The sequence below is a fragment of the Cervus elaphus genome, chromosome 5, assembly GCF_910594005.1.
Source record: "Cervus elaphus chromosome 5, mCerEla1.1, whole genome shotgun sequence".
In the NCBI taxonomy this organism is placed as follows: domain Eukaryota; kingdom Metazoa; phylum Chordata; class Mammalia; order Artiodactyla; family Cervidae; genus Cervus; species Cervus elaphus.
Window position 1 is genome coordinate 83,334,408 of NC_057819.1, and position 14,495 is coordinate 83,348,902.

General features: G+C 43.8%; 1 protein-coding gene across 3 annotated transcripts in view; it reads left to right on the top strand.

The window, feature by feature from the left end:
- The window catches only part of YPEL2 (yippee like 2), an 85,531-nt gene that overhangs the window by 59,586 nt on the left and 11,450 nt on the right, over positions 1-14,495 (top strand). For 2 of the 3 annotated variants that reach the window (XM_043902836.1, XM_043902838.1), the window contains exon 5: positions 495-5,306. The exons of the other annotated variant lie outside the window; for it this stretch is intronic. In XM_043902836.1, coding sequence (XP_043758771.1) covers positions 495-584 — 90 coding nt within the window. In that variant the 3' untranslated portion in view covers positions 585-5,306. Of the gene's footprint in view, positions 1-494; positions 5,307-14,495 lie in introns of those variants that run through there. 3 annotated transcript variants of the gene reach the window in all.

The following is a 14,495-nucleotide window of genomic DNA, read 5'->3' on the forward strand; positions in this document are numbered from 1 at the left end:
ACAAAACACAAAGTAGATATACAATGACCAAGACAGACAGACACAAAATAGATACAAGTTACACTGTATGTTTGAATGTGGTTAAGTGCTGTGGAGAAAAGTAAAGCAGGAAAAGACAGGGGGCAAAGGGGATGGCTGTAGGGGAGGTTGTGGTTTTCAATAAAGACCTTACTGCGATGATGATGACGTTTGAGCAAAGATGCTAAAGGAACTCTACTGCAAATACTGAGAAACTATTTAGGATACTTAAATTTAAAAATATTTAAATTCTACTGCAAATACGGAGAAAGCGCTGGTGATGCCTCAGTCCTGCAGTTAAGCCAAGGGGACATGGCCTGCTTGACTGGTGGGCCTTCTCCGTGAGTCTGGGTGAGGCTGGGCCAGACTTCAGAGGCCCCGAGGCCCGTCACTGGCCCTGCCTTTGCTCCTGTAGCCAGAAGTCACCTGCGCATCTTTGGTCATTGGATGTCTTCTCTTCCTTTGTGTTTCCGTAGGAACACGCCTTTGAAAGCAGCCAGAAATATAAAGAAGGCAAATACATCATTGAGCTAGCACACATGATCAAAGACAATGGCTGGGACTGAGGGGAGAGCATCCAGCCAGCCCAGCGTCCACGCGAATGCCATCCAACCGAACATTCTACCCAAGCGTGAGAGAGTGATGAACACTTGGTTCCATCCATTTAGGGGCCTTGCCATCTGGGGCATTCTCCCACCCTGACGCCAGCTTTCTGGTGACCGGCCTCTAAACCGCTGTCTCTCTGTCTCTTTGCTTTGTATCTGTTTGTGAGTTGATCCTGGCTTCTCTCTCTGTTCTAGTGTTGGCTGAAAAAACAAAACAACAAAAAGGAACAGACGCCTGCCCGCATGGCGGCAGCCCACTTTGACGAAGGCCCCAGGGCCCTTGAAGAGCTGCCCGAAGGCCACTGGGTCAGGAGCACAGTGGCCCAGCCTGGGGGTGTGAGGGTCCCGGGTGGGCAGGGGACGGGAGGGGAGAGGTAGGAACAGACTTGTGCTGCTCCTGGAGACCTGGGAACTTAGGCTTGAAATAATCGACTTGTCTAAGAGGACAAAGAGGAAAAAAAAATACCTCATGACTTGCATTCTCTCTGATCAGAAGCTTCTGTTCCTGACACCAAATGTGCCAGGTTAGCAAATGCGAGCACAAGACGGATGGCCCCTAATTGTCACTGGTGGGGCAGGGGGCCGGCCTGGTTCTCCCGGGCCGAGCTGGTGGGGGGTGGTGTGTCCTGGCAGCAGGGGATGACTTGGGAAAAGCCCGGAAGGTTTTGATGACTCTGATGCCTCACTGCTCCTCTGGGTGATCTCTGCCTCTTCAGCCCCTGTAGGTGACAGGAGAGGGGACTGTCATTTGCAATGTGCGCGAGATGCAAATATCCCAAAGGCTTTGACCAGCAATCAAGTAAAAAAATCAGTGATTGAGGATAACAGGGAACAAAGCCGGGGGGAGGTGCAGTTGGGGAGCTCTTGCAGAAATGGCCTTGATCTTGGGCCAGAGAAAATAAAAAAGTAGAACCAGTTAGCAATTCTGACTGACCTTTTTTTCTGAACCTTCATAAGAGAAGAGCACTGTGGCAAGGAAGTGGGGGTGGGGTGGGGCAGAGCCTGGAATAGTTTAGGTTTGAACTGTTACAGGTTAAGTGCATCTTTTTTTTTTTTGGTATGCATTGGCTTCACTGAAAACAGCAGTTCTTTATGCATATGAGTTTTTGGGTGTTTTCCTCCAGCTCTATCATTGTAGTTGCGGAAAACAAAGTCCCAAGGCTTCGAGTTTAGTGATACCCTGGCCGGTAGATTCCTCATGCCCCTAACTTGTTCTCTTTGTACTTGAATGTTTTTGTGTGGAGAGAAATCTGTCCGTGTGATCCAGCAACGGGAAGGTCTTCGATTTGATGTCAGACGGCAAGTTATAAATTCCAGTGTTACACCCCACCCCCAACCTCCCCATCCAAAGTTCATTATATTAGGGAAGTGGGGGAATGCATCCCTGTGAGGCTCATGAGAGAGGAGTTTGTTGCATTTAATCAACACTGTGAAGTCTGTTCTACAGCAACTTAGCCAGTACGCAGTGCATGACCGAAACTCATTTAACTGAGATAATTTCATTACTTAGACTGAAAATATTATCATTGTTAAGATATGTGTAGGTTATGTTAGGTAATTCTTAGCATCTCATTCTCCCAGTAGGCTGATCCTATAGGAAAATTCACCTTAAAAGTCACAAAAGAGTGAGTTGAAGGAGAACTTGTAAAATTGTTAAGCAAGATTAAAGCAGCCAACCCGGGATGTTTTCAGAATGGAACGAGATTCCCAGAGAGGGTGAGTCTGTCGTGGAAATGCCTTCTTGTGTCTCTGGGGGCTGCTGGTGTGACGCGGGGCCTGAGCTGGGCATGGCCCTGCCCGGGTAGTGCTGGGCGAAGAGCTAACGGAAAGCCAGGTAGCCCCACGTTTAGCAGCAGGCAGCCTCTGCGAGACAAAGAGGGTTCTGCAAAACCAAATTTGGTTCCCCAAAAGCTTCTTGGCCCACATCATTCGGTGCTTTGGTGACCCTGGGAGATTAAGTTGTTCTCTCCACTGTTACTAAAAAGCAGACCGAGATTCAGAAGTCTTTCATTTCCAATCCCAGACACACAGTTCCTCTGGTTCCCAGGCCCAAGATCTCGATTAAAAAAAAAAATCACTTTCAACTTTCACATTCCTAAGCTGGTTTGCCAGCCCAGAAATCATAAATTCCCCTCTGCGTCCCTGCTGAAGGTAGTGGCTCTCATTTCTGTGTTTTGATTAGCCCCTTTACTCAGGGAATGTCCTGGCTATTGATAATCCTTTCCAGGAAAAGAAAACAGGCAGGGTCAGGGTGGGGGGAACATGTAGGTGTGTAAAAACCAAGCGTGGTCATATAGAAACTGGACGTGAGGTGCCCTAGAATGTTAAAGGGGCAGAGGAGACCGAAGTGCCACTGTTCACCCTTGGGGATGGGGCCTCTGACTCTTGCATGGATCAGAGCAGGCTCCAGTTAGACCCGGGTTCTGGTGTTTTGTTTTGCTTTAATTTAAATTACGATCCATTGAACATCCAGTGGGCACATGGTGCGAGAGAGCTGAACAAAATGCTGGTTTTTCCGTAATGACAAGGGTAAAAAAAACCAACTCATTAGGCTTTCCCTAAGAAAAACCAAAAGTGCTTCTTATGACTTGAGCTCCATTCATGGCTTGTCTACTAATGTCTGGCAGCATCGGAGAGACCGCAGCTGAGCGAGGGAGATGCCTCAGTCGGTTCATTTTTTAATTTCCTCACCAAATTATGGACTCAGAGCATAACCAAAGACCTCATCCGTTCACCCCTGGTGGGTTTGGGGAACTGGAGTTCGATGGTAAAGCTTAGGTGGGGTGCCTAGAATAGGGAAAGGGAGAAGGGGAAAAGAAAAAGGCATGACGTGCTAGACCTCAGCCAGCAGCTGCCTTCCTTTTCAGCTGAAGTCCAGCCGGCAGATTCTAGTTCCATCTCCCTTGTGCCTCCCCAGGTCATATGGCATGGGCGGCCCTGGATTACACCCAGCCCGCTGGGATATTAGTCTCAGGCCGCTGATGGGTTGATTTGATGTGTATCCAACCCAGCCGAGCTCAGCGTCCACGGAACATCAGCTGGGCCTGCCCAGTTCCCCGGACAACAGGATGACGGAGATAGGATAGAGTCAATCTTTACTGGTGGATCAGTGTGTGAAAGACAGGTGTCCCCTTTATAAAAGATTTTCAAGAGGATATATAAGAAACAGTTGCTTGTGAAATATACTTTTGTAAATAATATTTAATTTTTTAAATAATATATTTGGTGCTGTTTTCTCAGATCCCCTGAGAGCACTTTTTATTTTCATTTTTAAATTCTCTAGTTTCCTCTGCATTTCTTGAAGTATATCTTAAGGGAAACAGTGATCACCAATATACTCTTGCAAAAGAAAAGGAAAGAAAAAAAAAAAAAGATCTCCATCACTTTAGTCTGGACAGAGGCAATAAATGAAACAGTGCCTCTGTATTTCTTCCCAATGGAACTGACTCTGCAGTACATTACCAGGTTGAGAATTGAAATATTTTCTTGCACCACTATTGGCCAGAAAAGAAAATAAATAGAATCAAATAAGTTTAGTAACAACTTAGAGCGATTCCTCTTGTTGGAAGAATTTCCAACAGATGGGAGTCTTGTTTTTAATTGTTTGTGTAAGTGTGTGTGTGTGTGTGTGTGCCTGTGCGTGCGTGTATGTGTGTGCGTGCGTGCATGTGTGTGTGTGTGTGTGTGTAAAGCACTGTATTGTGCCTCTGGTTTTTGTTTTTTGGGGGGACACTATACAGTTTACACCTTGGGCACTTGAGATTTTTCTTCCCTTTCTCTCTGCTGGTTTTGTTTCTGAGTGGACCAACAGCACAACCCTCGAGGAGTTTGTTTTCCCGAGCTCAGAGCTGTTGCGTGTTTGCTCCTCTGTCTGTGTGTGCTCAGCTTTTCCAGACTGTAAAGGAAATCTGTTGTTTGTGAAGACCCAGCAGAGTCACAGCTGTGTTCCTCACTGAGATGTGAGGGTGTACTCATCATGGACCCAGGGCTCCAGTTGTTGTGGAAGCCACATCACGTTAAACATTAAACTGGTTTGGGTTGAAAAGAATGTCAATAAAATAATACACATATTTTGTAGGTAAATAGCTTTTTTTTTTTTTTAAGGTCACATTGCCTCAGGTTCAGGAAGAGGCTGGGAAATCAAATATTGAACACAATCAACTTAGATATTTTTTTTAAAAAAATGAGTCTGCCTCAAATGAGAAAACATGCTAGTGGTCTAGGTCAAGGAAAGAGATATATTAATATTTAATATTTAAAATTAAGATAACGTCATGAAATCAGCCAGCAGTGAAAGATAAAGCCAAGAAGAAACAAGCCGTTCTCATATTATCAAATTCTACCTGCCCGTATGTTTTTGTATAACATTTGGGTGAAAGTGAGAGTCAGTTCCCTTTTCCAGCCTGCAGAGACTATCTTTCAATACAGACTCTGCCTATTTATGCTTGTGTTTACAAACTGTATTTGTTGGGTTTTGTTTTTCTTTTATCTTTTTTTTTTTTTAAGTGGCATTTTCAGGTCACTTTGCTTCAATAACAAAGAAAATTATTTTCAAGTAATTTGTCTTCACCATTTCCTGTATTTGTACATAGTGATTCAGTATTAGAGAAAAGTGCATTGTTTCTGTCATATTTCCGATCTGTGTTGGTGCTCATTTGAGAAAATAAAGTTTTCAAATATGAATTCTTTGCAGGGCTCCTGTGTCTTAATTGACCCAACATGTTTTATCTCGACATTTAACACATAAAAGTAACTGAAAGGTCAGAAGGAGGTCGTCTGTCTAAGCCCATTCACAGATCTGTCAACTGAGGCCCTAGGGGGTTATTTTCTCTAAGGACACTTGGCTGATTAATGAATAAAAATCAGGTCTCCTGCTTATCTATAAACACTTCTCCTGGTTTTGGAGATCAGAAATGCAGGAGTGACCTTTATCATTTCTGTCTACTAAGTCCCATGTTAGTCTCTGCAACATTTTCTGTTTACACCAATTTTCTTTGGAGATAGAATTACATTAGGCAAAGGGGGAAAAAAACAGGTGAATCAATAAAATAATGTCAAAAAAGAGGCAACATTACCTCTGAATGGTTGACTAACAAAGGGAAATAAGCATAGTTACAATATATGGAAAAGCAAGTCTTCTCACTCACTGAACAAATAATAAACATCTATTCAGTTCTAGGTGGCTTCCCTTGGTGGCTCAGACTGTAAAAGTTGTCTCCCTGGAGACCGGGGTTTGATACCTGGGTCCGGACGATCCCCTGGAGAAGGAAATGGCAGCCCACTCCGGTATTCTTGCCTGGAGAATCCCATGGACTGAGGAGCCTTGCAGGCTTCAGTCCATGGGATCGCAGAGTCGGACACGACTGAGCAACTTCACTTTCACATTCAGTTCTAGGGACTGGGTAAGGCAATTCAACCATCCTAACATTGCAGCTGTTTATTTCCCAAATACCTTTCTCTCTAGTCTTGTCTATATGCACACACAGCCTTGCATAGCCAGTCATTATAAGTACAGTTTTAACAAGGCTACTTTTACCTAAACATCATCAGTTTATTCTGCATTTTAAAGCATTTTTTCAGAAGGTTGCATCCACAACTTGTGCAAGCAACCTAAACAACAGAGAGGACATTAAAGCCACACAAGTATATGTGTTGTATGTTTTCATGTTGGTAATAATTTAAAAGCCTATTCCCTATTAAAATAGGAGATACCATCTCTACTTTCCTGGACTTTTTACTTACCCATTCTGGCCCCAGCTACAGTTGACTTTTATTTGTCCTTGAATGCATTATCTCTTTCCTGTGACCTGTTTTGCTTCAGTGGCTACCCTGTTACCATTTCATTTGTGTTTGCCTTTGGCAGCCACTGAGGGGGGAAACGATAACATGTGCAGGAGAGGACCAGACTCAAACCAGGGCAGCTGTCCAGGAGATCAGGCTGGAAGAAGGGATTGTTGTTTAGTCGCTAAGTCATGTCCAACTCTTTGTAACCCCGTAGACTGCAGCCCACTAGGCTCCTCTGTCCATGGGATTTCCCAGGCAAGAACACTGGAGTGGGTTGCCATTTCCTTCTCCAGGGGATCTTCCCGACCCAGCGATCTGAACCCGCGGCTCCTGCATTGGCAGGACTGTTTACCACTGAGTCACCAGGGACGCCTCCCGAAGAAACGGAGGGGAAGGCAGGAATGTTCATGGAGTGCCTGGTTTGTGTGAGAGCCTGTGTTGGGCTCTGCTTGCATGACCTCACGTAGGATGTTCACAAGAAAGTGTTTCCTCATATCATCCTAGGCGTTCGTGGGAGAGCAGGGCAGACGATCATTCTCATTTTGTAGGTGAGGAAACCAAGGTTTGCTCATGACAGGGTGAGGAATTACAGCCCATCTGACCTTATGCTCTTGGTTCCCTACACCGTGTCCCACATGTTAGCCTCTGTCTTCTGCCCTCATTCTAGCGTGGTTCACAGGGCACTTGCCCAGTCTGCCCACCATGACTGTTTAATAAATAAGGATTGAGGAATGCAAATTAGAAAAGCGGTGCAAACAAAGCCACAAAGCTCAATTCTACCTGAAAAGTATTGTGTCCATAGCTGAGTATAAGCTGAGCTTTGCTGCTCCTTTAATACTCTGTAATGAATTACATATGTAATCCTTGGCCCTTTGATTAATAGAAGGTCCTTAATAAGTGCTTGGTGAACACTGAATTAATGTGTAGCATTCATAGGTGTTTTTTTTTTCTCCCTTAATCTCTTTAACATGTTAGTTTCCCTAAGAGAAGAATGGAGAAGAGGTTAGCGTTAAATGTTCCATAAATTGTTACACCATGAGCAATCAGTTTATTAACTTGCATTTATTTATTCAGCAAGCACTTTGGGGGCATCTATTATGTACCTAGTCTAGTCAGGAAACTAACCCCAGGGAGGAGAAGAGCAGGGGTACTAATTGTGTTGAGGGAGAACAAAGGATTATGCATGGCTTTCCCTACCGTTGGCCAAATACCTAGCCACAGGGACCACGACCCTCAGGCAGCTGTTTCCTGCAGAAGCAATTGCTCATAAATCCTTTAATCTGAACCCAATAAATGGCTCGTGTCCTAGAGCAGGGCACAGGGCAAACACTGGAATTAGAGCACCTGGTTTCAAATACTGGTTTCCCTTCATAAAAAAAGGAATCTATGGAAAGTGTTAGGCCAGCGCCAGGGAGGAGTCAATGATATTAAAATAACTGTTATCATCACAGACTGCTCAAGTCCGTTTTGAATTTGGCATGGGAAAAAAGGACTACTGTATTTTGCTCTGTATGTATATTTTTTGTTTAATTTCACAACAATCCCATGAAGCTTCCCTCTTTTACAGAGGGAAAAACTGAGGTTCAGTGAGCATAAATATATACATGGAAGAGCTCTGAACTGTTGTTCTGATTCTGAAGTCCACACCGTATCTGGTCCAGCCTGCCATTCAGGAAAAAGGAATAACTACCAAATCGGAAACTCTCTGGCAGGTCTGACTAAGCACACACCCAAAATGTCATGCTATTTTGTTCTCTTATATTTTATTCTTTTTTCATGAAATGGCAACCCTGGCTTTTCTGTTAGAAGCCAAGAGCTTAGAACTGAGGAAGCATAATTTAAACCTTTATTTTACAGGATTTCATGAATATTGATTTCAGTACTATGACTTCTTATTTCTTTCGAGGGAAAAAAAAAAAGTATTACTTTCAGTTCAGACTGAAAGATAGAAACCCCAAAACTTACCCATCTGGATGTGACTAAAGTGTCCTTACACATGACATTTCTTTGGAGCCATAGGGGGCGATGCTCCGGGCCTGTTTGAACAAGCCAAAGATTAAAAGTTCATGTTGCATGAAGATTCTTCTCATTCCCAAGTGATGTGGGATCATTTTAATGAGAGACAGGATAGCTAGAGAAGCTGACTTTTTCAAGGCCTGAGCAATTTTTTTTTTAAGGCCTGAGCAAATTATTTGAAAACTATGACCAAACTATTGAGTTATATTTATTTTGAATTAAAATCATATTAATAAAAAAAAAAAATAAAATAAAATCATATTAATGATTTCTCCCAAGCTGAGGTATTAGCAAGGTCAAGTAGAAAGGTTACTTTGGAGTTGGACAGATGGGGGTTTGAAGCCTAACTGCATGCTTATAGCTTCGCCGATGGCTCACTTGTTAAAGAATTCGACTGCAATGCAGGAGGCCTAGGTTCGATCCATGGGTTGGGAAGATCCCCTGGAGAAGGAAATGGCAACCCACTTCAGTATTCTTACTTGGAAAATTCCGTGGACAAAGGAGCCTTGCAGGCTACAGTCCATGGGGTCTCAAGAGTTGGACACGCATTGATCACTTTGAGGGAGTCACTGAAATTCTCAGGACTAGTTTTCATCGTTTGTAAATTGGGGCTACCAGAAACCATGCGTAAGTTATTGTAGGGATCAATAACAGCCAGAAAGTACTCAGCGCTTTGCCCAGACCAAGTAGACCTTAGCAGGTGTCACTTGTCCTTTATTTGCTGAGTAATTGAAACTCACTGTGGTAGGCACCACTAGCACATAGGATTATTATTATTATTTTTTTTTTTGGCCCAGATATTATCTCAGCATTCAAGATCATCATTCCTCAACCAGGGTTCGAACCCGTGCCCCCTGCATTGCAAGGGCCAAGTCTTCACCATTGGACTGCCTGGAAAGTCCCAGCACATAGGATACTTAAGGTTTAACAGTCATCCTTCCACCCCATCTCTACCAAGGAGGCTGGCACTCAGGGAGGTTAAGTAACCTACACTTGATCATGGGCCTGGTATGGAGCCAGAACTGGAACTGGAACCCAGAACACCTAGGCAATCAGACTAGGAGTCCCTACACCACACTTTTACTTCGAGAGGAGAGTATATACCTTTAAAAAAGAAAGGGTGTCAGCTAGGAAAGCATCCTTGCATTTTAGAATCCTGTTTGAAATGTACCCATCTTGGGTCATCTTCCATACAGCAAAATTTGCTCGTTATCCTTACACCCGAGACTGATGTGCAGTCAGCTTGTGGAGGAAGCAAGATGTTCTCAGACAGGCTCACCTCCCCAGCCTCCCCGGGACTGCCCGCCTCTGATTTTGAGCCACTTTTCCAGAGCACAGCCACCGACCGAGCAGTTGAATCAGGGATGTTTTATTTATGACTTTAATAATGGAGTCTCTTTGGAAAATTTTGGTTTCCCATTCCCAGAAGTGAAAAATCATCTACAGAATGTTCTTGAAATTTTTTGCTGTTTACATTTTTTTTTCCTCCTACCACAGTCTTTGAGCCACCTTAATAGAATTTCAAACATCCCTTCACAAAAGAAGGATAATTTGAGCTGATGTTCATTTGGCTGGTATGTTCTGTACCAAACGGGCACAGTGTCAGGAATGGAGGATATAGGTTGATAATGTGGCTGCTGATACAATCCTATGTTGAACATGGTGTTTATTGCCAAAACAGCCACTAGGCCAACAGGGGCTTGTTTTAACTTTGTCTAGTTCCCAGAGCCTTATTTCCACACCCATTGGACGAACAGTACCCACATCTCACGGAGGCATGCAGGCTTGAAGTTGTTTCCATGGTGATGAGACATGTCCAGGGCTCAGGTTTCATTCTGTTCTTATTTCTCAATGATATTATAAAGAAATAGTTTTCTTTATAATGAGAGAATGTTAACCACATGAAGAAGAGAAGTTGAAAAAAGGAAGCATCACTGACCTTCTGGGCCCTGGCTATAGGAGGGAACTCTGGAAGTTTCTGTTTAACCAGGGGGAGTTAGGGAGTCATCTCGGGAAGACCCCCTGGAGTAGGAAATGGCACCCCACTCCAGTAATCTTGCTTAGAAAATTCCATGGACAGAGGAGCCTGGAGGGCTACAAAGAGTTAGATACTGAGTGACTTGAGGACAGGCCCAAGGCTTGCAAAGAAAAGGTTAGAGTTATCACTGAGCTAACTGGTTTGGACCTGTTGTGTCCTATACATCAGGTATTTCATCTTGCCTTGGGTAGAGCTAGATTTAGCCTGAAGGAGACTTACCTGAAAAAGCAGATAAGGCAGGCAGAACTCAACATTCAGTTTAGTTCAGTTCAGTCGCTCAGTCGGTTTCTGACTCTTTGCGACCCCATGAATCTCAGTACGCCAGGCCTCCCTGTCCATCACAAACTCCCGGAGTTTACTCAAACTCATGCCCATCGAGTCAGTGATGACATCCAGCCATCTCATCCTTTGTCGTCCCCTTCTCCTCCTGCCCCCAATCCCTCCAAGCATCAGGGTCTTTTCCAATGAGTCAACTCTTCGCATGAGGTGGCCAAAGTATTGGAGTTTCAGCTTCAGCATCAGTCCTTCCAATGAACACCCAGGACTTAGCTCCTTCAGGATGGACTGGTTGGATCTCCTTGCAGTCTAACGGACTCTCAAGAGTCTTCTCCAACACCACAGTTCAAAAGCATCAATTTTTCAGTGCTCAGCTTTTTTCACCGTCCAACTCTCACATCCATACATGACCACTGGAAAAACCATAGCCTTGACCAGATGGACCTTTGTTGGCAAAGTAATGTCTCTACTTTTTAATATGCTATCTAGGTTGGTCATAACTTTCCTTCCAAGGAGTAAGCTTCTTTTAATTTCATGGCTGCAGTCACCATCTGCAGTGATTTTGGAGCCCCCAAAAATAAAGTCTGACACTGTTTCCACTGTCTCCCCATCTATTTCCCATGAGGTGATGGGACCAGATGCTATGATCTTAGTTTTCTGAATGTTAAGCTTTAAGCCAACTTCTTCACTCTCCTCTTTCACTTTCATCAAGAGACTTTTTAGTTCCTCTTCACTTTCTGCCATAAGGGTGGTGTCATCTGCATATCTGAGATTATTGATATTTCTCCCGGCAATCTTAATTTCAGCTTGTGCTTCTGCCAGCCCAGCATTTCTCATGAGGTACTCTGCATATAAGTTAAATAAGCAGGGTGACAATATACAGCCTTGATGTACTCCTTTCCCTATTTGGAACCAGTCTGTTGTTCCATGTCCAGTTCTAACTGTCGCTTCCTGACCTGCATACAGGTTTCTCAAGAGGCAGGTCAGGTGGTCTGGTATTCTCATCTCCTTAAGAATTTTTCACAGTTTATTGTGATCCACACAGTCGAAGGCTTTGGTATAGTCAATAAAGCAGAAATAGATGTTTTTCTGGAACTCTCTTACTTTTTCGATGATCCAGCAGATATTGGCAATTTGATCTCTGACTCCTCGGCCTTTTCTAAAACCAGTTTGAACATCTGGAAGTTCTCGGTTCACGTATTGCTGAAGCCTGGCTTGGAGAATTTTGAGCATTACTTTACTAGCATGTGAGATGAGTGCAATTGTGCGGTAGTTTGAGCATTCTTTGGCATTGCCTTTCTTAGGGATTGGAATGAAAACGGATCTTTTCCAGTCCTGTGGCCACAGCTGAGTTTTCCAAATTTGCTGGCATATTGAGTGCAACACTTTCACAGCATCATGTTTCAGGATTTGAAATAGCTCAGCTGGAATTCCATCACCTCCACTAGCTTTGTTCGTAGTGATGCTTTCTAAGGCCCACTTGACTTCACATTCCAGGATGTCTGGCTCTAGGTGAGTGATCACACCACTGTGATTATCTGGGTCATGAAGATCTTTTTTGTACAGTTCTTCTGTGTATTCTTGCCACCTCTTCTTAATATCTTCTGCTTTGTTAGGTCCATACCATTTCTGTCCTTTATTGAGCTCATTTTTGCATGAAATGTTCCCTTGGTATCTCTAATTTTCTTGAAGAGATCTCTAGTCTTTCCCATTCTGTTGTTTTCTTATACAGGAGACAGTGATCAAGACCATCCCCATGGAAAAGAAATGCAAAAAGGCAAAATGGTTGTCTGAGGAGGCCTTACAAATAGCTGTGAAAAGAAGAGAAGCAAAAAGCAAAGGAGAAAAGGGAAGATATTCCCATTTGAATGCAGAGTTCCAAAGAATAGCCAGGAGAGATAAGAACTCAACATTAGAAAGCCTATAAAGATCTTTTCTGCCTGTGGGCATGAGACTACCAGGCAGTTGGGGATTAAAAAGCAGGCTTCCAGGCTCTGATTAGCTGTGTGACCTTGGATTAGTTACCTTTTGAGGCTCAGTTGACTTATCTGTAAAAGAAGGTTGTTGTAAAGGCCACGTGAGATAATGTATCTGAAGTGCCTGGCACCCCTAAAGCTAAAGAAATGTTGGTTGGAAGGGTGGTTTAGTCCCTAAGTCATGTCTGACTTTTGCTACGCCTTGGAATGTAGCCCACCAGGCTCCTCTGTCCTTGGAATGTTCCAGGCAAGAATACTACAGTGGGTTGCCATTTCCTTCTCCAGGGGATCTTCCTGAGCCAGGGATCAAACTCAGATCTCCTGCAATGCAGGTGGATTCTTTACTGACTGAGCCACCAGGGAAGCTGGTGTAATGTTGGTTATTGTTGCTTGAATAGTAGTAAAGGCAGAGCATGGATGTGTGTTATTCAAAGTGGAAAAATGCATGTGCACCAATGGCCAAATGACAAGGATTACTGGTAGGCTGGTTTATGATTTTCCTTTTCCTTTGCATACACTTTCTGAACATATTTTATTTTTCTCCATTTCTGTATATTTGGCAATTATTAATGTCTGTATATTTGGGCAATTCTACCCAAGGACAGTAATTTACCCATTCTTTCAATAAGTCTTTTTGAGCCAGGCTTAGGGATAATTCCCCTGCCCTTGGGGGAGTTTTCTCAATCTCTTTAGGGAGTGCTTGTGTTACAAGGGGGAGAAGGGGTTGCCCAGTGAAAAAAAAGGTCAGCGTTACCACAGCAATGATTGGTTTGGACTAGAAAGTAGAGTTCTAGAAACGCTTCCCAGTGGCCCCCTACTGCCTTTCTCCCTCTGGGTCCTTGTAGCGCTTGACGCAGGCCTCCTCTATGGTCCTTACCAGGTTTGTTGTCTGACTCCTTCCATAGGACTTCCTCCTGGACAGGGACCCAGGTTCTCTCTTTTTTTTTCTTTGGCTTGCTCAGCATGTGGGATCTTCGTTTCCTGACCAGGGATTGAGCCCACGCCCCCTACGTTGGAAGTGTGGAGGCTTAACAACTGGACCACCAAGGAAGTCCAGAACTCCTTATAGCCAACTAGTGAACATTTGATGAACAAATAATCGTGGGGAGTTCCCTGGTCGTTTAGTGGTTAGGATTCCAGGCTCTCACTGATGTGGCTTGGGTTCAATCCCTGGTTTGGGAACTGAGATACCGCATGCTGCATGGCCAAAAAAAAAAAAAAAATGTGTGGATGTAAGGGATGGTCAGTTAACAAAAGAATTATTCCTTTCAACCCCAACCCAAAAGGAAATGTGGTATTTATTGAATGCATGTGGAGAAAGGAAAGATTGCTTTAGCATTTACCTTCATTCCATTTGAAACAATAAGGAAAATGAGAGAAGTCGGTTTATTTTTTGTTTATTTTTGGCCATGCCACATGGCTTGTGGGATCTTAGCTCTCTGACCAGGGACTGGACCTAGGCCCTTGGAAGTGGAATTGCCAAATTCTGACCACTGGACCACCAGGGAAGTCCCCAAGAGAAGGTTGACAGGTAAGGTAACTAAAGTGGGCATATTTTATATCCCTTGGTGGGAGTGAAGCCTGTCATATGGTTTCTTGCAGTCTAACCAAGTACAAGTGTAACAGGAGGGAAGGGGGCAGGGCACAACTTTTGAAAGAATCACATAGCCCAAGGACACAACATAAATCAATTAGAATCAAATGGGTCCAAGATGGCAGACAAGTCGATTTTAATTAGACCTTGATCCCCAATCAGCAAGCTAAATGACACACCCAGAGGCG